At 57.8% G+C, this 20,445-nt stretch overlaps 2 protein-coding genes across 5 annotated transcripts; one reads left to right on the top strand and one right to left on the bottom strand.

Annotated features, from left to right (window-relative positions):
- Positions 1 to 7,251: 7,251 nt before the first annotated feature.
- LOC125102733 (gametogenetin-binding protein 1-like) lies at positions 7,252 to 13,247 on the bottom strand. Of its 2 annotated transcripts, XM_047734200.1 has the most exons (7): positions 11,815 to 13,247; positions 11,090 to 11,208; positions 10,553 to 10,647; positions 10,165 to 10,309; positions 9,143 to 9,282; positions 7,801 to 7,947; positions 7,252 to 7,545 (listed from the first exon to the last, which is right to left on the bottom strand). In XM_047734200.1, the coding sequence occupies exons 1-7, from the start codon at positions 12,273 to 12,275 to the stop codon at positions 7,495 to 7,497; spliced, it is 1,158 nt and encodes a 385-aa protein (XP_047590156.1). In that variant the 5' UTR covers positions 12,276 to 13,247; the 3' UTR covers positions 7,252 to 7,494. The 2 variants fall into 2 exon arrangements, with proteins under 2 accessions (XP_047590156.1, XP_047590157.1); XM_047734201.1 differs by lacking the exon at positions 7,801 to 7,947 and having other exon boundaries at positions 7,260 to 7,545.
- A 141-nt stretch (positions 13,248 to 13,388) lies between these two features.
- On the top strand, positions 13,389 to 19,954 carry BAK1 (BCL2 antagonist/killer 1). 3 transcript variants are annotated; one of them, XM_047734203.1, is made up of 6 exons: positions 13,389 to 13,525; positions 15,587 to 15,687; positions 16,630 to 16,765; positions 17,132 to 17,275; positions 18,359 to 18,539; positions 18,632 to 19,954. In XM_047734203.1, exons 2-6 carry the CDS (start codon positions 15,618 to 15,620, stop codon positions 18,734 to 18,736), a joined length of 636 nt encoding a protein of 211 aa, XP_047590159.1. In that variant the 5' UTR covers positions 13,389 to 13,525; positions 15,587 to 15,617; the 3' UTR covers positions 18,737 to 19,954. The 3 variants fall into 3 exon arrangements, with proteins under 3 accessions (XP_047590159.1, XP_047590160.1, XP_047590161.1); XM_047734204.1 differs by having other exon boundaries at positions 13,392 to 13,530; XM_047734205.1 differs by lacking the exon at positions 13,389 to 13,525 and adding an exon at positions 14,579 to 14,697.
- Positions 19,955 to 20,445: the final 491 nt, after the last annotated feature.

The raw sequence follows: 20,445 nt of genomic DNA, 5'->3' as shown, positions 1-20,445 counted from the left end.
AAGGCCCCAGCTTCCTGCAGCTCTGAGCTCTGGCAACCGGCTCTCTTATCTTCATCCAGCTCCAGCCTTGTTTGGCCGATAGACTGGGGATCAGGAGGCCAGCCTCGGAGACATGGAGTGCCAGAGGCTGAGGGCAGGGCCTGGCTGAGGACCAACACAGGCACAGAGGTCCCCACCCAGGGACCAGGGTGGAGATGCCACCCAGCAGCTCATCCATCGAGGGCTTGGCTGGTCACCAGCACCAGGGTAAGCCCAGCGGTTCCTATTCACCCCCTGGGGCCAGAGGGTGGGTGGGCGTCCTGTCCCAGCTTTCCCCACGGCATTCTGGGAACCCAGGGAGCCACCTCCTGGCTTTGGGTCTAGTGAAGGAGGGGTTCAGTCTGCGAGACAAGGTGGGAAGGGGACCAAGAGAAGGATCAGGAAAAGTCTATGGGTAATGTTTGGATGACTATTGCCACGTAACACGTCATCCAAAACTTCGAAGTGTGAAACAACCACCATTTTATTCTGCTCAGAGTTTTAGGAGTCAGGAATTATGGAAAGACCCGCTAGGCAGCTGTCACCTGGGGTCTCATACGAATGCTGCCCACTGTTGCCTGGGGCAGGAGGCATCTGAAAGGCTTCAGGGACTAGATGCCCAAGACAGCTCCCTCCCATGACTGGGAACTCAGCTGAGACCACTTCCTTGTGGCCTCTCCAGCTTGGCAATCTTAAGGTGGTCTGACTCCTCATGTGGGGGCTGGCTTATCCCAGAGCCACTGTCCTACAAGAAGCAAGAGGAAGCTATGTGGCCTTTTCTAACTTAGCCTCCATGGTCGCATAGCATCGCTTCCACTGTATTTTACTGATGGAAGCAGCCACCGCCCTCCCAGATTCAAGGTGAGAAGAACATGATCCCACCCCTGCCCTAGAAAGAGTGCCAAAGGATATTAGGACCAGACTCTTAAACTACTGCAGGTAGCATCGAGGAGGCCTAGAGAAACGCAGGATCCTCAGTCCCCACCCTGAGGCCAAAAGACACCTCTTCAGCACCCTGCCTGTCCCAACTGTCTCCGAAGCTGCTCTAGGCCTCCAGCCCAACCTCATAGCACAGTAGCCAGGGCAAAGCAGGCAAGGCAGGCCAGTGTCCCAGTGTGTGGCAGCCTTCACCCCATCTCCCTCATCCCCTGCAGGGGCGGGAACTTGGTCCCAGCCACATTCGGACAGGCTCTCAGTAGAGCTTTGTTGAATGAATGAGGAGTGACTGCGGGCTGGAGTGGGTGGTGGGCTGAGGCTGGGCCCTTGCTTCTCTGCTCAGCCTCCAGGCAGAGTGGCTACTGAGGGGCCTGTGTCCCCTCCAGAGGTCTACCCAGGCCCTCAGGCACTTCCTGAGCCACAGGACATGTCCTGCTCTGTGTGCCCCTGGAGGGAGGCAGCTTATCAGAGGGGAAAGGACACTTTGTTCAGGCCTGGCCATCTGCCTGGGCTGAGGGTGCCCTGCCTGGGGCCTGGCAGACAGAGCAGGCCACCTCCTGCAGGAAGATCCCACGGAGCAGATGAGGATGGAAGGCCTGGGGAGGGCAGATGAGCAAGGCTCTGTGTCCCGGTCCATGCCAGGACCTTGGGCCCCTCTCAGAGGTCCACTCAGGCCCTCCTTTCCCCTCCACCATTTTACCTTCTCTCCATTCGTCTCACCCCTCTCTGACTTCTGATGGGGTTTTTCGCTCACTCACTCCGTTCATTCATTTAAGCAATATAGAAGGAACACTTGGAATGTGCTAGTAAGGTTCTAGGCCCTAGGGACGCAGCAGCAAGCAAAATAGGCAACAGTGCCTACCCTCATGAAGCTCATGTTCCAGCTGAGAGACAGTAAGCACATAAGAAAATGAAATAGGTGCTATGTTAGATGATGAAAGTGCTCTGAAGAAAATAAAACAGAGTGGGAGCACAGGGACAGAGCCAGCGCAGAGGATGAAAGGGAAGAGATTATCCCCCCCCCAACATATACAGTGGCTAAGAAACATCTCCTGAGAAGGTGACAGCTAAGCAAAGACCTCAAGGAGGTCAGGAAGGGAATCACATAAATTCCTAGAGGCAGAACCTCAAAGGCCCTGAGGCAGGAGTGGGAAGAGTGTGCAGGGAAGAGCAAAGAGGTTAGTAAGGCCATAGCACACAGAGGAAGAAGGAGGGCGGCAGGAGATGGGGGTAAAGATGAGAGGCAGCTGGATAAGGTGGGGCCTTGTCAGCCCTTGGAAGGACTCGGGGTCACACTTACGTGATGCGGAAGCCAGTGCAGGGCTCTGAACAAGAGGATTTATGTTTAAAATAACAGTAGCTCATGTTACATAGTTTTTAACATGTATCAGCCATTTTTCTAAATACCGAACATGTATTAACCCATTTAATCCTTCTAATAACCTTTATTAAAGATGATGAAACTGACTAGAGAAGTCTCTACATACTAGACATTAGTAGCACTCTCCCCTAACTTGTGACACCAAAAATGTCTCCAGCCATTGCCAAATGGCTCCTGGCAGACAGACTAGCCCCCATTTGAGAACGACTACCCAAGTGTCCTCCAGTCTACCCCATCCGCCTCTGTCCCAGCTTAGGCCCACACCCCTCTCACTATGACAGTTGTGACAGCCTCCTAATTGGCCAATCAGCCCCCTGTCCTCTCTACTCCACCCTCCACGGTGCATCTGACAAGGCCACTCTCCTAGCTTTGAGCACTCTGTGGCTCCAGGGGCCCTGGGAATAAACGTGAAGCCATTTAGAACGATCTGAGTGGTCCTACACAATCTGGCCCCCGCCTGTCTCTCCAGCAATATACCCCCTCCTCCCACCTACCTCCCCCCCACCAATCTAGCATGTGTTGAGCCTACTGTGCACCACCCACCTCAGCTGACATGGCTGTCGAGGAGACCAAGCCCCCCAGGGCCTGTCCTTATAGTATATCGGTCATGGGTAGGGGAGAGCAGCTGCACTCGCAGATCCTGGTCACCCAGAGCCAGGCAGATGTGGCGCTCCAGGAGCATAGGTGCTGCAGCTGAGCTGTAAGGGAGGGGCAGGAGTTACCGCGGGGGCCGGGGTGGGGGAGGGAGAGGGAGAGGGGAGGACCACGGAAGACCTGGCAGTGGCGGGGACAGCAGCTCTGAGAAGCCAGGGAAGCTGTGGCTGTGATTTGGGGCCCCAGGAAAGGAACAGAGAGAGCACGCATGAAGGGAGGGAGGCAGGGAGAAAGGACTACACATGAACAGGTGGACTGAGCAGGAGGCCCAGGAGAGGAGTCCAGAATGGTTCAAGGGGGTGGACCCTGGGGTTGTGGTGGCGACTGGACACTGTCCCATTACCACGGGGTTCTCCTGGCAGGCATGGCCTCCCGCTTCCCCTGCAAGCCCAAATCACAAATGGTGCCTCCTCCTTGAAGCCTTCTGGATTCCTCCCTGCTGCAATGACTGGTTTCCTCTCAGGCAGGGGTCTCCAAACCAATACTGCGGGAACATCATCACCTGCTTTCATGGCTGGGGTCTGCTGTTAACTCACACCCCAGAGGCGGGGCAGGGCGGGGGTGGGGGTGGAGGAGGCAGGGAGGTCGCGGCCAGGCTGCACTTGCTACGCGCCTCGGTGGACACAAGCCAGGCAGATAGCAGCCGCCTCCTCCCACCCTCATTCTGCAGTCACCCACAGGCGACCCCCACAGGGAGGCCCCGCTGGCCTCCAGCCCCGCCCCGCCCCGCCTTTCCCTGTCCGGGCCCAGGCTCCGCCCCTCTCTTCGGGGGCGGGGCTGGGAGGTTCTACCTGGGGAGCCCCTGGCTGACCACCGCACAGAAGTTCCGGCCAGAGGGCGCTACCTGGTGAAAGAGATCCCCCCAAGCAACCCCCCAGTCCCCTTGTAATAATTACAGCCGCCAGTGAGGCCACCTGCCTCCCTGCTTCAGTCCCTGATCCCCACAGTCTCTTCCCCCCTCAGCAGCCAGGAAGATTTATTTTTTTTTTATTTAAAGATTTTATTTATTTATTTGACAGAGAGAGCAGCAAGAGAGGGAACACAAGCAGGGGGAGCAGGAGAGGGAGAAGCAGGCTTCTCACCAAGAACAAAGCCTGACGTGGGGCTCAATCCCAGGACCCTGGGATCATGACCTGAGCAGAAGGCAGATGCTTAATGACTGAGCCACCCAGGGGCCCCCCAAGGAAGACTTTTAAACCGTATGCCACATCATGTCACTCCTTGCACTGATCAAATAAGCCCTAGAAAAAAGTCCAACTGGGCAAAATACACGTCCTCTTCCTTCCCTCCTGACCTCACCTCTTACTCCTCCCCTTCCCACTCACTCCTCTCCCTCTGAGCCACAGGGGTCTTCTTCTGGTTTCTCAAAGGAGCCAGTGCCTCAGGGCACTTGCACTTGTGTCCCTTCTGCTGGAATGCCCTTTCCCCAACACCCCCATGGCTCACCCCCTCCCTTCCTCCCATCCCTGTTTATACATCATCTCCTTAGAGCTGCCTTGCCCACCCCATCACTCAGATCTAAAACAGCATCGCATTACCCAGCTTCATCTTTCTTCACAGTACTTGTCACTCCCTGATGTATTATCTGTTTATTGTCTATCCTTCTAGCAATATAATAAAATGCTAAAAAAAAAAAAAAAAGTTCTGTACATCTCGTTCTCTGCTCTATTCCGCAGTGCCTAGAATAGGAACAGGATGTAGTAGATGCTTGAGAAGTATTTGTTTGATGCCAAATAGCACTTCATTCAGCCCACATGAGAAGCCCCCATGAGTTGCCCATTTCACAGATGCAGAAACTTGAGATTCACAGAAGTATGGGACCTGTCTGTGGTCACATGAACTTGTCCGCGTTGGAGCTGGGGCTCCAACCCGATGAGTCTCTCCTCTCTGCCTCTCTGTTCTCCATTTCATTGCCCACCTGGAAAAGAATACAGGTGGTTTTGCCCTTCCCTTTCCTGGGGATAGGCAAGACTGACAACCAGTGACTCTGGACCTGGCACAGGCAGCATCTTCCTCAAAGGTCCTGCCCAGGAGCCTGCAGGGAGAGAGACCCTACCCACTCCCCAGGAAGGCAGGCCCAGCTTTGACCCTGACCACTTTTCCCTGGGACCATCTGTACCCCCTCCTCAGCTACTCCCCTCCCCCTTTCTTTCAGCCACCTCTGGGCCCCAAAAATGCCCTGAGAATAATCTGGGGGTTGCTTTTCTTACCTCTATCCCTCCAGAGATACAGTGAAAAAGAGACAGAGACACAGGAAGAGACGCATGAAACAGAAACACACATGCAGAGACAACAGAGAAAAACAGAAGAAGATGGGAGAGATGACAAGCCCAGAAAGGAACTGAGATCTGGCAAGTTCTGGAAGTAATGGCTCCCCTCAAACCTGCAGGACGGCCCAGGGCCACTGCCAACCTGACTGGCCCTTCAGAGTGAATTAGAGAGAGGCACCCTGGCTGGGTTCCAGAACCTTCTGGCCTTTGAGCCAAGCATATTAGTGCAGGGCCCAACACACAGGGCAGTGCATAGCAGCCCTCCCTCACTGTGTGTGTTGGAGGAGGGTCACTTTCAATGCCAGCCAGCCGGTCCTCAGGTCTGACCCACAAGACATGCCTATAGTGGTCCCTGGAAGCTTCTGGGAAATGCCCAGCTCTCTCCATGTGGGCTGTGAGCCCGAGCCCAGCCTCTGCACTCATCTGCTGGGCCTTCCCCCACAACAGGTCCTTGAGCCATGTCACCCCTGCCTTCGTCATTCATGAGTATCAAGCCGGGACCATCCACAGAAACCTGCCGAGGACTCCAAGGGGCTGGGACAAGGCCCTCATGCCTGCTCCAGTGTGCACACCCTCTTCCTGCTCTCACAGGCTACCTTCTGTTTGGGGGGTTTGGGGGGACGAGGATGTGGCATGACCCTTTCTTGATAGAAAGGGAAAGAGAGAAGAAGAGAGGGGAATGATCACCTCTGAGTCTCCCGTACTAAATGAAGGTTCCTGCCCCCTTGCTCCCCAGAAGCCAACTCTCATGGGGGCTGAGGATCAGATGCTTGGTCCCCAGGGGCCACTTGTCTCACACAGGCAGCCAAGGAGCCTGAGCTGCCAACGGGGGCCCAGCCTACCCCAAGCCAATGTGGGGCTGCTTGGGCACTCCATTGGCTGGCCCCACCTGGAGAGCAATGGGGGAGGGCAGAAGCTCTGTCCTACAGCGCTCTGGGCCCTGGGAATCCCCATGCAAGCCTGGACATGGCCTGGCACAAGGTCACGGGCTTATTAGGATGGGGGAGGGAGAGAAGGTCTCCCCTCCATGGGGCCCATGGGGGGATGCTACATCTGTGCTGGGGGAGATCAAAGGGTCCAGGTGGAACCAGGGAACCCCCAAAGGCCCCTGTCTAAGGCCCCCACCCTTCCCAACAGCCAACACTCTGGGAGGAAATAATTAGGGCACAGGTGAGTCATAGTGTCACAAGGCTGCTTCCTGGCTGACTCAGGGGAGAGTCAGATGGCCCTTCCACCAGCCCCTAGCCCAGAGCCTGAGTCAAGGATTCCAGGCGAACAACAACTCCTGGTGTCCAAACTGGACCCGGCCCGCCCTTCTACTGGATCCCCAAAAAGTCAGGTATGAGGGTGCCCCATTCCGTGGCCAGTATGGACACGGCCTTATGTGCCCCTAACTCAAGCTTATCCTTGCCTTTGGATCTTCGAGACGTCTGGATCTCCCTCTGACCAGGATCCCTGTGAGGTACCTGGCACTGACTATGGTATAGAAGGGCTGTGACCAGGGGTAGCTGGATGGGGCCCCACCCCCACCTCCGTATCAGGGAACCCTTCTGCAACACCCCCTGTCCTGGGGATCCTTTACCTGCCCCCAGCTCAGCCCTCCAGCAGGTCCCTATGGCCCCAAGGCTGCTTTCCTGGCTTTGTCCCTGGGCTGGCTGGGCAGCAACTTCCTGCTGGAGAATTCCCGGATCCTCCCCGCTCCCCCCACTCCAAGGCCAAGATGGCCTGGGAACTCAGAAGGGAGGGAAGTCAAGGATGCTCCCCCTAACAGAGTCTAGTCCTGTGGTAGCACGGGCTTTCCTGGCACTCTCACCCCCAGTCCTTCCCCACCCCCGGGGTCAGGTGCACCAAAGGTCTTGTCCTCTGGCTCCGAAGCCACACTGTGGCCCCTCCACTGGAACTCGGGGGTCTGCAATGGGGGTTACTGCCCTGGGGGCTAGATTGAGACCCTGGCTAACCTGAGTCTGCTCCTAGCTTGAGGCTGAGGGGTGGGGTCCAGAAACAGCCAAGGAGGCCAAAGTCAAAGTGGGTTTTATTATTAATAACCCAGGCCTGAGTCTGGTGGGTGGGGACATTCTGCTGGGCAGGCCCACCCTGCGGACACATGGATACCAGTGATCTCAAGATCCCTTGGCCCTGGGGGCACCTCGGATGTGCCTCCACAGAGTGGGAGGCTAACTCCCGCTTCGGACTGCGGGGATCCGTGAGCAGGGCAGACTCGGGGCGGCAGCAGCTTCACTCGGGGGGCCAGTTCCCCAGCTCGTCCATCTCCTCCAGGAGCAAGTGCTGGGGGCAGAAATGGGTGAAGAAAGAGACCTCAGCGCCTTCGGGGTCCCCCTTCCGGCTCTGTACCCCTAGAAGCTTCCCACATACCCCCCAGAGATAAGCACCCTGAGGCCATTTCAGACCCTCCCCTGTGGCCCCACAGCCCTGAGCCACCTCCCTCCCACTAAATGAGGGCCCCTTCTCCCTCCAACTTCGTGAGGGGTGGGGTCCTTGGAAGCCAGTCAGTCACCCGAGCCAAGCCCTCCCCTCCCTCACCTCTGTCCTGGACACCACACCAGGGGGGCTCTGCACCCTTCCCTCCAGCCTAGGGTGTTGCTTCCGCTGCCTCAGCGCCCCTCCCCTAGGTCCCCAGCATTCCCCAAAGGCTGGGGGGCGGCTTCTTTCCCCCTCAGCCTGGTATCTCTGAGGGGAGATAAGGAGAGAGTGGGGGGTTGTGATGAGGATAGGACCCTCGAAACACCCACAGCAGGAAGATAGCCCTGAGGCAGCTCTGTCCCCCACATGAGGCCAGAGCTGGGCCCCGACCTGCCACTACCCAGAAACTCCCTAGGGACCCCCAGTGCCGCTCAGGCTACCCCAGGAGTGTGACCCCCTACCCCTGAGACGGCGCAGGGTGGCTCAAAGGTGGTTCTGGAGGGGAGAGGGAAGAGAAGAGATCCCCTTAATGTGAAAAGACAAAAGCGCAGGCCCCTGCCAGAGCTTGGCCACCATGTGGTTCAGGATAAGGTGCACAGCCTCGTTCCCTAGAGCATGGAGGGACCGGTGACTCAGGTCTGCAGGCTCAGGACAATGAGAGAGCTGCCCCTCAGAGCCCCCAGGGGTGGGCGATACAGGTATTCACTCCCCGAAGGGGTAAGTCACATCCTTAACACCATAGTGCCCTTGACAGCCGGTGGGCATCCCCTCTCCTTCCTGTTTGATCCTTCAGTCACTTGGGCCTTTTGGCTAAGATCAAGTGCTGTCTGGTCCTCCCACCAGGCTCCTTTTACAGGTAAAGAAGCCAAGGCCTTTCTCCAAAGCCACAGAGCAAATCCAGGCCAGCGCAGGGCTTCAGCGAAAGCCTTGGCCTCTGAACCCTACTCTCTTTCTTTTCTTCCTACAAAAGGAAACTACATAGACTGTCAGGGCCACATGTCCACAGAATGAAAGAATGAGCTGATGAATGAATGCAAATTAATTTTAAAGGCCATCGACACATTTTCCTGCAACTGATCTGTCTGTGTGCACTCAGAGAAGCTGGAACAGGCCTGAGCTTGAAGGCCAGTGTCAAGGAGGGTGGGCAGTGGGTGGTCTGTGGAGCGACATGGATGGGTAGCCTACGAGTGTTTGTGGGAGTCAGTGTGGGCAAGAATGGGAGAGAAAAGAGAAAAAGAGCAACATCATGGGGTTAAGTAAGAGACGGAGAGACAAACAACTGTGTGTGTGAGGGGGTCAGCCTCCTACTCTCGGAAATACCACCACCAGGAAGGGGTTCTGCTGTCCCTACCCAGGCTGGGGGAGGTGGGAGCCAGGGCCAGGGGCCTATGGAGGTGGGAGGTCTCACTTTCTCCAGTGGCCTCAGGCAGAGGGTGGTGGTCTGGGACAGGCTGGGGCATACCTGACCGTCCACAATGCCCGCCTGCTCCAGGGTGATCTCTGGCTTGGTCAGCAGCTCCTGGCCATCATGGCTGCCCACCTTCCAGAGGCGGGAGTCCCGCTGCACTGCCAGAAGCTTCTTTAACTCCGACTCCACGAAACCTGCGAGGCAGAGAGATGGGCATGGGGCAGGCAGGAGAGGGTGGAACAACCTGCTGGGGAGGGAAGGAAGAAGAGATGGCTCGGGCTCTCCAGGACTCATCCCAGCCCTGGGGAGTCCCCGGTCACTCCCAGCCCCAGTGCCTACATTTCCATTACCCGGATCCAGCCATGTACCACCTCCCCTCCTCCCCACCTCCCCAACTTCCCCCAGAAACTTACTGGCCAGTGTGCTCCCTCCTACATGTTTGAGTGTGGGTTTCCTCACCTCCTGGGGAGAGCATGCGAGGCGCAGACATCTGCCCCCACCTTTCACCAGCCACTGACTCAAGAGCAAGGATCAGGGACTACCCCAGTTGCTGAGGTTCAAGTCGCAGCTCTGCCACGTACTAGCTGTGTGACCCTGGACAAGTTACTTAACCTCTCTGTGACTCTGCTTCCTGACTATGAGGTAGAGATTATAACGGAGGACCTATCTCAGAGCTGTGACATGGCATTTCATGACAAATGCTCAGAAGAGGGTCTGACCTATGGTTATGGCTACACAAATGTCAACAGTGACCATGTTATGGGATTGTGTTAGGCTATTACCGTCCTTGCTCAGGCCACTGAACAAGTTAGAAGTCTGGGCTGGGAAAGGGTGATGCTCCTGGAGCACAAGTCCACCTCATGCCCTCCCAACCAGGAGAAAGGAGGACTAGCTAGACTTCTCCAGCAGAGCCACCCACGGGTCCCCCCCCTCCCCGGCTGCCCGTCCCAACCCACACCTCCAGTGGTCATCTTAGGTCCTCTGGTCCCACCTGGTGGTAAGAACTGGTATCACACCCATGAGCCGCGGCCAAGGGTAGCCCTTGGGCCTGAGGGCTGGTTGCCCGCTGCACTTACCCACTGTGTCTGTTGACCTGAAAGTCTTATGCAGCGGTGACTGCAGGGTGACAATGCCTGGGACACAGAGCTTGAATGACCTGTCCTCTACCTCCATTTCCTTTTCCTTGTTTTTCTCATCAGGCAAGCCTTCCTTGAGAGGAAACTGAGGGCATGCCCCGCAGCTGATCAGGGGAGGACAACACGGACCCAAGCCTGTAGCCCCACCCCCACCCCCAAGATAAAACAAAAAGCAGGAGGGTACAGCTCCCCAAAAGTAAAGAGTGATCTGCCCAAGCCACAAATTCTGGGGCCCAGCCAAATGGAGGGAGGAACCCCACCCAGGCTTTACCACCCACTCCTCCCAACCCCCTTGTCTCCCCCACTGCCCCAGCCTGCTCCCACAGACCTTGGCCATGGCTGATTTCTGAAGCTGCTTGTACAAGGTGAGGAGGCGGTTCCAAGGAGTTGCCCCCACCTTCAAGGAGGCCAGCCTGAAGTCTCCTGTGAAGGGGCAGTGTCACCAGCAGGCCGATGGGAACAAGGGGCAGCCCAGGCCTAGCTAGGCCCAGGGGGGCAGGGGCACTAGGTGGACTGAAGTGAGGGTGAGGTCCCTTGTTTTCTTAGCAAACACCTCCTATGTGCCAGGCACAGTACTAGGCACCCTGCAAAGAGCATCTCATGGACTCCTTGCCACTGCCCTCCGATGTGGATACTGTTCCATGCTCACTCTATGGATCAGGAAATGGAGACACAGAATGGCTGAGCAACATGGCCCCGTCCCACAGCTTGGCATAGTGTGATGGAATGTTCTCAAATCCAGGCAGCCTGCCCCCAGCACTCCCTCAAACCACTCTATGTCCTTCCAGGCCCCACACCCCTGAGGAGTCTGAGGAAGAGGGCCTATTTCTGGCACTGCCCCAATGCCTGTGGCCACCACACTCACCGTCCAGCAGACACTCCTTCTCCTCCTCCCTGGTGAAGGTCTTGGGGCTGACCTCCGGTGGCCCCATGGCCCTCTGTGGACATCCTTGTTTCACCTCCAAGGCTTGGGCAAAGTGGCCCCTGACTCCAAAGCATAGTCAGATGGGGGTGGCAGGCAGAGCCAGAGACATGGCAAAGGCTCCCTAAACCCCCAAACTCCCCAAGGACCTCCCACAGGCTCTGCTCAGCCCATTCCTCCCTCCTGCCTCCAACAGTTCCCTGCTTGGTCCTCTGAGGTCTTCATCATACAGGGGTGGGCCCCCTTTCTCACAGGGAGTGGTGCCAGGTCCAAATGGGAGTGGGAAACAGGAGGAGGGGGGGGAAGGCAGGGTGGAGTGGGGACCAGGAAGGAGCTTGGAAGAAATGGCAGCCTGGTCCTCTCTCACCTTGGGTGCCTCCACCCACAACCTCTGACTTGTGGGAAGACCCACCCCATCTCTGGTTCCCTCCCCCCAGACTCTCCTCCCTTTCTCCTGGCCCACCCTCGGCCTCCAGGCTCCTTCCCATCCTTGATGCACCTGTCCTTTCCCTACAGAGCTAGGGGCCTTATTCCAGTCCTCTACCCATATGAAGACCCACATTCCTGGGCCCTCCTCAATTTGGGTCCTCCCATCTCTGCCCCATATCCTTGCCCCAGTGCCCCCATCCCAGGCCCCTGCCCACCACTCACATAGCCCAGCCCCTCACCTGTCTGAGGTCCTTGTATCCCCGGAGGCCTCCCCTACTGCCTCCTTCTCTTCTCTTTTCTCCTTCTTGGACACGTTGCCCAGCACCTCCTGGCTTCCCCTGGACAGGATGGGCTTCACCTCTCCACCCTGGGCTGCCACCCTCAGGACCTCCTTTGGAGTGGGGTTCTGGGCCCCTGTGTCCCCCATCCCTAGCCCCAAGGGATCATGCTGTGGCAAGGCCACAGAGAGCATGTAGGGCAGTGTGGCTGGCTGCCTTGGCTCCTTCCTCCCTGCTCCTCCCTGGCGGTTCCTCATCAGAGGGGTGGTGCTTTGCTCCTGGGAGGGGCATGGCCTACTCCACATCAGGGCCTTGTCCGAGCTCTTGGGGCTGCCCCTGCTCCCCACCAGACTACGGAAAAAAAGGAACATGGAGGAGTGGCCCAAAATTCGGGACTGAGGGGTTGGACCTGGGGCCTCCATCCTGAGAGAGACCCTGACTCAGAGGGAGCGGCTGCAGCTGCCACCCCACCAACTGCTTAAGAACAGGAGGAGTTTTCAAATTAAAACCTCCAGTTGGAAACTTCCAGGAGTTCTAGAAGGCAAAGGTCAGGTGGGGGTGGTGGTGATGGGGAGGCTGGGAGGAATACATGACAGGGGGAGTTAGTGGGGGGGGGGGCAGAGAGGGCAGGGGGTTGTTGAGGCAGGGGAAGGAGGTATGGGAGGCAGATTTGGGATGGCTGATGAGGCTTCAGGGGGCACGGGGTGGGGGGGCAGGCAGAGGAAGCTTTGGGGGGCTCCCTGGACTGAGAATGGGGCAGGGGCTCTTTGGAGCCTCTGCACACACCTCTCTCCACCTGGCTTGTCCTTCCCTGATCCTGTGGGGTTGCATCTGCCCTTGAGAACCGTTCCCTACAGCCAGATAGTATCTGTCTTCCTTCTCTCTTCTCAGCATCCGCTGGCACGGGCCCAGGTGGTACACAGACACCCCGTTTTCATCTCTGTTGGCCTGCCTATCACCTCCAGGGTGTCAAACCCCCACCAAGCTGCCCTGTGCGCGTCCTAATTGCACGCTGAATCTCAATGCAGTGTTATTTTTTCCCCACGGCATTCAGAGACTTGATCTTAAACCCAGCTCAGTGCCCTTGGGAGTTCTTTAATCCCGCTGAGCCTCAGTTCGTTCATCTGTAAAAGAGGCATAGGGGCCAGCACCCACTTCCAAGGGTTACTGAGAAAATTCCACGGGACAAGGGCCCTGTCGCCAAAGTGCAAAGCACACTGTGGCGCTTCAGAAACTCTGCCCTCCTGGCTTTTTTATTGGTACTGACTGATGAAAGGGGGTGCAGGTCAGACAGCAGGAGTGGGAGAAGGGGAGCCATGCCAGCTGAGTGCGGCCGAGTGTGGGGGGTGGAGCGTCTCTCCCGCCCAGGAGCCAAGACCGACCCCCAGGCTGTGGGTCCCGCATCCGCATCCGGCGGCTTCACAGCAGCTTCCTCTAGAGGGAGCTGATTGGAGCCAGGAGCCGCCGGCACCTCTAGGATCACTGCGGCCTCTCGGGTCCCTGGGGCAGCGCCGGGACAAGCGCAGGCTGTGTCTAACGCCAGGACTGCACTCACCCCTGTTCCTGGAAGCCGGGCCTGGGCCCCCGATACCCCCGGGAGCAGCTGCTGGGCCCTCAGGATCTCTGGCCTCGGCCCTGTGAGCCATCCGGGCCCGGGCTAAGGTCTGGGCAGGTAAGGTGGGAGGGTCTTGTCCATCCTTCCAGCTTTTGGCAGCCCCAGACCCTGGGGTGGGGATACAGGGAGCCGGCAGGCAGCCGGGTGCGGAAGAGGAGGTCTGGAGACTTATCTGGGCAGCTCCGCCAACTCCTGCTGGGGACCTGATCCAGTCTGGGCTCCCTCTGGATGCCCCTCAGTCAATTCCCCCGCCTCCCCTCCCATTCCCGGCCCTGCCCTGGCCCTGCCCGGGGCCCTGGGAGCCAAAGAATTGGGTGCTAAAGAGTCAGGTCTTTTAGCAGTCTGGGGGGTTGGGAGTGGAGGTCAGAGCCAAGGTCAGGGGCAGGGAGAGAACTTTCATGGTGCTTCCTGCTGCCCCAGGAGCCCTAGACTGGGTCTGCCGCCCAACCAGGCATCTCCCTCTGGGAACATCCTGGTCCTGGCAAGTGGAGAGCGGGGAACTCCCCTTACCAGGAAGTCAGGCCACTTGGATGAGGGCAGGGGTAGGCCCAGGGCGGCAGAGGCCTCTGGCCCTGGGGACCTCTCTGACGCCCCCACCTACTCCCCAGCTGCGACCCCCTTGGGTAGCGGTCGATGGAGTTGGGGGTGCAGTCAGCATCTTCCGGTCCTGCTGTCCCAGGGGTGCCGGGTTTGCTGGGGGGTGCGGGGCGGGGTACCAAGGAAGAGGGAAGGGCATCTTTTTCCGGAAGGAGCAGCAGGGATGGGGGTGTGCCAAGCAAAGGTCTGTTTCTTGCTGGCAGGCAGGGCTGAAGGAGGGGAGGGTCTGCCTTCTCCCTTCTTTCTTCTTCTCCCTGCCCCCAGTAAGTAGAGGGGTGGAGTGCTCTCCCCCACCCCTTTTTGAGACCTCTTGCCCTGGGGCACTTTTGAAAATGGCCCCAGGTCAAAGGCAGGAGGGAGGTGGGGAGGGTACTCAGGTCCTCCCTGAGAGAAGGCAGTGGCTGTGCTTGGTCCCCGGTCCCCGGTGGGAGGAGGGGTACTTCCTCAAAAGGCTGATGGAGGCAGCTTTGGGAGGGGTGGGTATGAAGGGGTGCAAATTGAAAGTGAAACAGTTCACGTCCAGGAAATACTCCTGTGTCGAGGGTTCACAGAGCAGATCGGGGCTGTGGCCAGGACCGGGGCTGTGGCCAGGACGGAGCAAAGAGGAAAACGGGCTGGGGACAGGAGAGCAGGTATGCGGTGTGGTGGAGGAGGGGCGTGAAGGAGGGTACTGCAGAGACAGCTTCCTCAGCTCACTGCAACACAGGAATGGGTAGAGCACAGGTGGGATGTTAACAGATAACCACAAACTGGAAAATAAATCTTAAAGGAGTACTGAAGGTATGAAGTGATGAAAATTCAGATAACCAACCCGACTCCCTGATTAGCTAAGTGGCCCTCAGGCCCTAACTTCTTGGTGCCTCATTTTCCCCACCCCCACCCCCCAGTAAAATGGGTATGATGATGCTTACCTTGCTGGGTTCATGTGCATTTTCAGTGTCTGACACCCCTGGAGATGGAAGTAAGTAAGGCTTGGCACTCAGGAAATGTCTGTGGCCAAGAGGCCTGACTTGGAAAACAGGCGTGCTCTGACCAGCCAAGGGGAAGTGGAACCTTCGAGCACAGCTTTCATGGGTCATTAGTTAGAAGGTGGCAATCCTGTGGTAAGTGCGTGCTAGGTAGGGTGCAGGAGGTCCCAGGAGCAGTGGAAAGAACCCACAGCCTCTAAAACTTGCCTCATTTGCCCAGGAGTGAGGTGAATTATGACCTGAGATCCACGAGGGTGTTGCTGGTGTCCCCCCCTCCCCTGGGCCCTGGGTCCAGGTCCCTAGGTATGAATCCAGACTGCCCTGCCTTTCTCCATCTCTCTGGAAGGACTGCTAGTGAAATGCTCAGGAAGTTCTGATTCTGCCCACAGACGCCACAGGGACCTAAGGTTGTGAAATTGGGAGGTGGCTGGAGCTAGGACCGTGGGTCTTTGGGGAGTGGGGGAACCCCCTCCTCTCTCTGTGGCTGTGGGACCCTCTCGTCAACCAGCGCCTGCCCATCCCCATCGTGGCTTTCTCTCACCCATCCCCACAGGCTAACCCTGTCCTCCACTGGGACCTGAGAAATGGCATCCGGGCAAGGCCCCGGTCCTCCCAGGCAGGGGTGTGGAGAGCCGGCCCCATCTTCTACTTCTGGTAAGGGTCTCTCTGCCCTTTGCCCATCCCAGAACCACCAGGGCTGTCTGAGAGGGTGGTGAGAGCAGAAGGGGTCAGGACCAGGCAGGACTAACAGGCAGGCTCTCCTCCCCCGTTCACTCACCTCGGATAAAGGAGGAAGGCATCTTCCCACCCAGTACAGGTGGCCTCAGAAGCTGGAGTGCAGTCCAGGTTGAGCCCTGGGAGCAGGGAGGAGGTTGGGCCTGGGGTTAGGGGGGTAGAGGCTAGGAGAGGCCCGGGAGAGAGTGTGAGGCAGGTACAGCACCATCCCAAGGAAGAGGAGCAGGAAGGGGTGAAGAGAGGCCAGTAGAGTGGGGTGTGGCTATTCTATTCCTCCACTAGGAGAAAGAAGGAAGTTCCTAGACATATCACCCCATCAGGCCTGCTAACTGGCGAAAGTGATTGTTACGACTTTGGGGAGGAAGTAAGATGGCTGCCTTTCTTCCCTTTTCCAGAGGGGACCATCAGGGACGCCTGGAGTCCCCAGCCCATTACAGACTGCTTCCGGGGCTTTGGGTTCAGTGCCCCGTCTGTCCCTATGTACCTATGTGACTTTTCGAGGCACAGAGCTACAATTTCAAATTCTGTTTCCCCACGTTCCCTGGGCCATCAGGGCCAGGTACCTGTACCCACTCAAACACACTGAAAATCCCACATGCCCAGCTTACATCCTGGCTCTTTCTGACCATGTGACCTTGCGTCTCAGCTTGCCCATCTGTAAACTAGGATTCCCCTGCTCCACAAGGCTGTGGTGAGGGTTATCCTGGACACAGGCAGCACTGGGTGTTAACTGAGGACTAGAGTTAGGGATGCTTCTGCCCATGGGTGTGGACAGCTGATGCCTCGAAGAGTGACCCTTGCACAAAGCGTGGGGCTGCCCGGTCCAGCCCGTCCTCCCTGACTCCTGGCTTTGATTCTCAGAGGAGCAGGTAGCCCGGGACACTGAGGAGGTTTTCCGCAGCTATGTTTTTTACCGCCATCGGCAGGAGCAGGAGGCTGAGGGGGCGGCTGCGCCTGCTGACCCAGAAATGGTCTCCTTGTCCCTAGAACCTAGCAGGTGAGCAAGAGGCCCCTCGGCCCGCAGGAACATCTTCAGGGAAGTGGAGGTTCATATGGAGTCAATGCCCAGCAGGCCTGGGGAGCTGGGGAGGCTGGGTAGAAGGGGGGTGGTCTTGTCCTTCTCCCATCATTGCCTTTTTTTTTCATTTTGGGCTTCTACCCCCTGCTGGGGCCTTGCACCATTTATAGCACATGCCTGTCTCGTGACCCTGGCCTTGGCCCTCATGTCAGAACACTGTCAGGAACCTCCAGGGAGGGGTCCACAAGGCCGGGGGCATCTTGGGTGGAACCCCTTGTCCATGAGCCCAGGCCCCAGCCCTGCCCGCGCTGGGCCTCCTCACCTACCTGGCTCCCATTCCTCCAGCACCATGGGGCAGGTGGGTCGGCAGCTTGCCATCATCGGGGACGACATCAACCAGCGCTACGACTCCGAGTTCCAGGCCATGCTGCAGCATCTGCAGCCAACAGTGGAGAACGCCTATGAGTATTTCATCAAGATTGCCTCGAGGTAGCCCTGGCCCCTGGCCTCCCCGCTGTGCTGTCGCCCTCACACTGTGTCCCGCCTTTGGCACACTGTGTCCCGCCTTTGGGATGGGAGACATGCTTCTCTGTCAGCGTCAAGAGATGTGTGTGCCATTCCCGTATCTGCTGTTAGCTCACGCATGGGCTCGGGCCCCTGTCTTTCTCTCTCTGGGCCCCAGACGCCTCCTCTTTGGGGTAGAAGCTCACAGCTCTTGTGAGCTGGGGTACTGAGGACTTGACCGGCTAGATTGGGACTAGAGAGGTGCCCAGAATGGGGCTGTCCCCAGAGTTCCCCAGTCCCACTGAGACACAGCTGTCCTTTCAGTTCGGAATCATACTCCTGCCAAAGACAGTCCGGTTGCTCATGTTCCAGAAATGCTCATGTCCCTTTGCTACAATCTTGTGTCTGAGAGGCAGTGGACAGTGGTTAAAGACATCACGTGCCTGGGTCCAATCTCAGCTTTGCCACTTAACGGGCTTTGTGAAACCCTCTGGCCATCAGGCCCTGTGTCTATAAAATAGAGGAAGTGGGCTCAGAACGGTGGCCGTCCTTACTAGTGTCATCTGTTGTTAAATCTGGGTTAGGAGTCAGCCTCAAGGGGACTGACGCCGGGGTGAAGGTAGACAACAGACGCTCAGAGCCCGAATGTCCTTCGAGGCCGCCCCCTCCCCACTCCGGTTCCAGGACCTGTCCTAACCTCCTCTTTGTCCTTCTCTCTCTGCTGTCTCTTGGGCTGCCAGGCCAGCAGCACCCGCCACAGGTAATCTCCCTGCTGCCTCTGTCCTCTTGTCCTGCCCTCCCTGCTGTCCGCCTGTTGGCACTCACGGCCACAACCCAGCAGCACCAGCCTGCTCAAAGGCCCTCTGAGTTTCCTCCTTTCACAGAGATGCAGGCTTTTCCCAGATTGAGGCCCAGCTGGGGCAGCCTCTGCCACTTTGGTTCACGGCTCGGCCGTTTTGCTTTCCAGCTGGGAGCAGGGCGGGTGGCCACCAGACAGTGGGAGAGGATGAGCAGGCCGTGGGGGCCTCCTGGGGTTCTCCACTGACAGCATCGCCCCTCTGCCCGCAGCCTGTTCGAGAGTGGCATTAACTGGGGCCGTGTGGTGGCTCTCCTGGGTTTCGGCTACCGCCTGGCCCTCCACATCTACCAGCACGGCCTGACCGGCTTCCTGGGCCAGGTGACCCGCTTTGTGGCTGACTTCATGCTGCATCACTGCATTGCCCGGTGGATTGCGCAGAGGGGCGGCTGGGTAAGTGTGGCCGCTCTCCCAGCCCCGCCTCTGCCCTGGCGAGCCTGTGCTGGCTGTCCATCCCTCAGTGACCACTCTGTCTCTCCTGGCAGGTGGCAGCCCTCAACTTGGGAAATGGCCCCATCCTGAATGTGCTGATAGTTCTGTCTGTGGTTCTGTTGGGCCAGTTTGTGGTACGAAGATTCTTCAAATCGTGACTCCCAGGGGAAGTCCAGGCACCCCTGCCTGGACTTCAGCCAAGCCTTCTCCCCTCATCCCCTCCTCTGCAGGGCTCCCCCCACTTAAGAATACAGAAGCTTTAGCAAGTGGGGCACTCAAGCTTTAGGAGGGCCCCTGCCCAGGGGTCAGTCAGGCTGCCGGGGTGCCCCAACATTGCATGGTGCTAATGACCCCCCTCTCTGGGGCCCATCCTGTCAGAGAGGGGCTGTAGCCTTTTTCCTCAGCTCTCTGGGACTCCTTCAGCTGTGTCTCCTGGGTGCTGGGGAGATTGACAACTTGGGGAAGCAAGAGGCTGAGAGTCACTTCCCTCCAAATTTTTAATGGTTATATCTTTTTATAATGCCCTTGGAAGGACTCTCCCCACCCCCCATTCCCACCACTCTGCCCAAGCAAGGATGCCTGGGATGTGGGGGTTCGTAGGTTACCCTGTGTGCCCCAGGACTCAGCTGTTCTAGGTCAGAGTTTGATTGCTGGGCCTGGAGCTCAGTCCTGGCCCTTCCTAAGCTCTCCCCCTGCTCCCACTCCCCCTACCCATATTGCCTTTGCAGTGGACTCTCAGGGATTCTGGGCCTGGGTGTGGGATGGGGAGGGAGTGGGGGTATAGACCAGAGCTGTGAGAACTTCATTGGCCCCCCCCAGCCTGCCTCCCGAGACCCTCAGTTCTCTCCCTTCTCCCCTATTACCACTTCAACCCAACCTGTTCACTACAAGTGAAGCCCACCCTGCCCCCATCACTCCAGATAAGGAAGGAGGGATCTTGGGTAAGTGGAGACCTGAAGTCCCCTCCTTGCCCAGACTAGACTTTAGGACATGTTTGTTATTGTCAGGGAAAGGGGGTAAGGAGCTCATCTTGAGGTTTCTGAGTGAGAAAAGAGCTGTTAATGTCACTAGGAACCCCAGAGTTGGGATCCTCCCTCATGGCCTGGGCACAGTGTAATCAGGGGGTATGGATGGGGAAACTGTGAATACTTGAACTCTACCCCCCTACCCTACCCCCACTCTCCACACTCCTCACCTGCCTAATCTCCTGTGGGTCAGGGTGGGAAGGCCTTGTCCATCTTGCACAACCTAGAGGTTTGGAGGTAGGGAGAGGGAAGTTTTTGATTAAACCAAATGCAAGAAGGGGATGCACATGGAGCCCACTGGCCAGCCCTCACCGCTCTGAGTAAATCTGAAAATAAACTATAATCCCCTGATTCCCATGTGGTTATTTTTGTATCCTCTGCTACCTGTCTCTCCACCAGGCTAGGTTGGGGGAACCTGCGCATGCCTGGTGTTCAGCGGGTTTGTTACTGAATAAGAGTTCCTATTAGGCTTTCACAATCCTGTAAAAGCTGCTTGTGGCTCTCCCAGGCCCCAGCTCCCTAGAAGGCCTTGGCCCCTCCCCACCTCTCCTAGACCCTTTTCCAGGTGCCTCCCTCATCTTTGCGTCCCAGGCAGGTTTCCCACCCCTTAGGAGGCTGGGGGGACTCCAAATTGCTGGGCCCTGGCTGTGGAACTGGTGGAACAGTTGTGTATGTCTGGGGAATCCCAGAGGCCACCTGGGGCCTGATGTGAATGCCCCTCCCTGGGGCCTGCCATCCATGCGGGGCCCAGAAAGCCCTTCTCTCCCACACCTGGCTCGGCCAGGACACAGTGTCTCAGCCCCCTCCTCCCCATGTTCCCCACATCTAGCGCGTTCGCGCGC

This window comes from Lutra lutra, chromosome 6 (genome assembly GCF_902655055.1).
Source record: "Lutra lutra chromosome 6, mLutLut1.2, whole genome shotgun sequence".
In the NCBI taxonomy this organism is placed as follows: domain Eukaryota; kingdom Metazoa; phylum Chordata; class Mammalia; order Carnivora; family Mustelidae; genus Lutra; species Lutra lutra.
The sequence above is the reverse complement of the archived record's forward strand: the minus strand, read 5'-3'. Positions and strand labels throughout refer to the sequence as shown.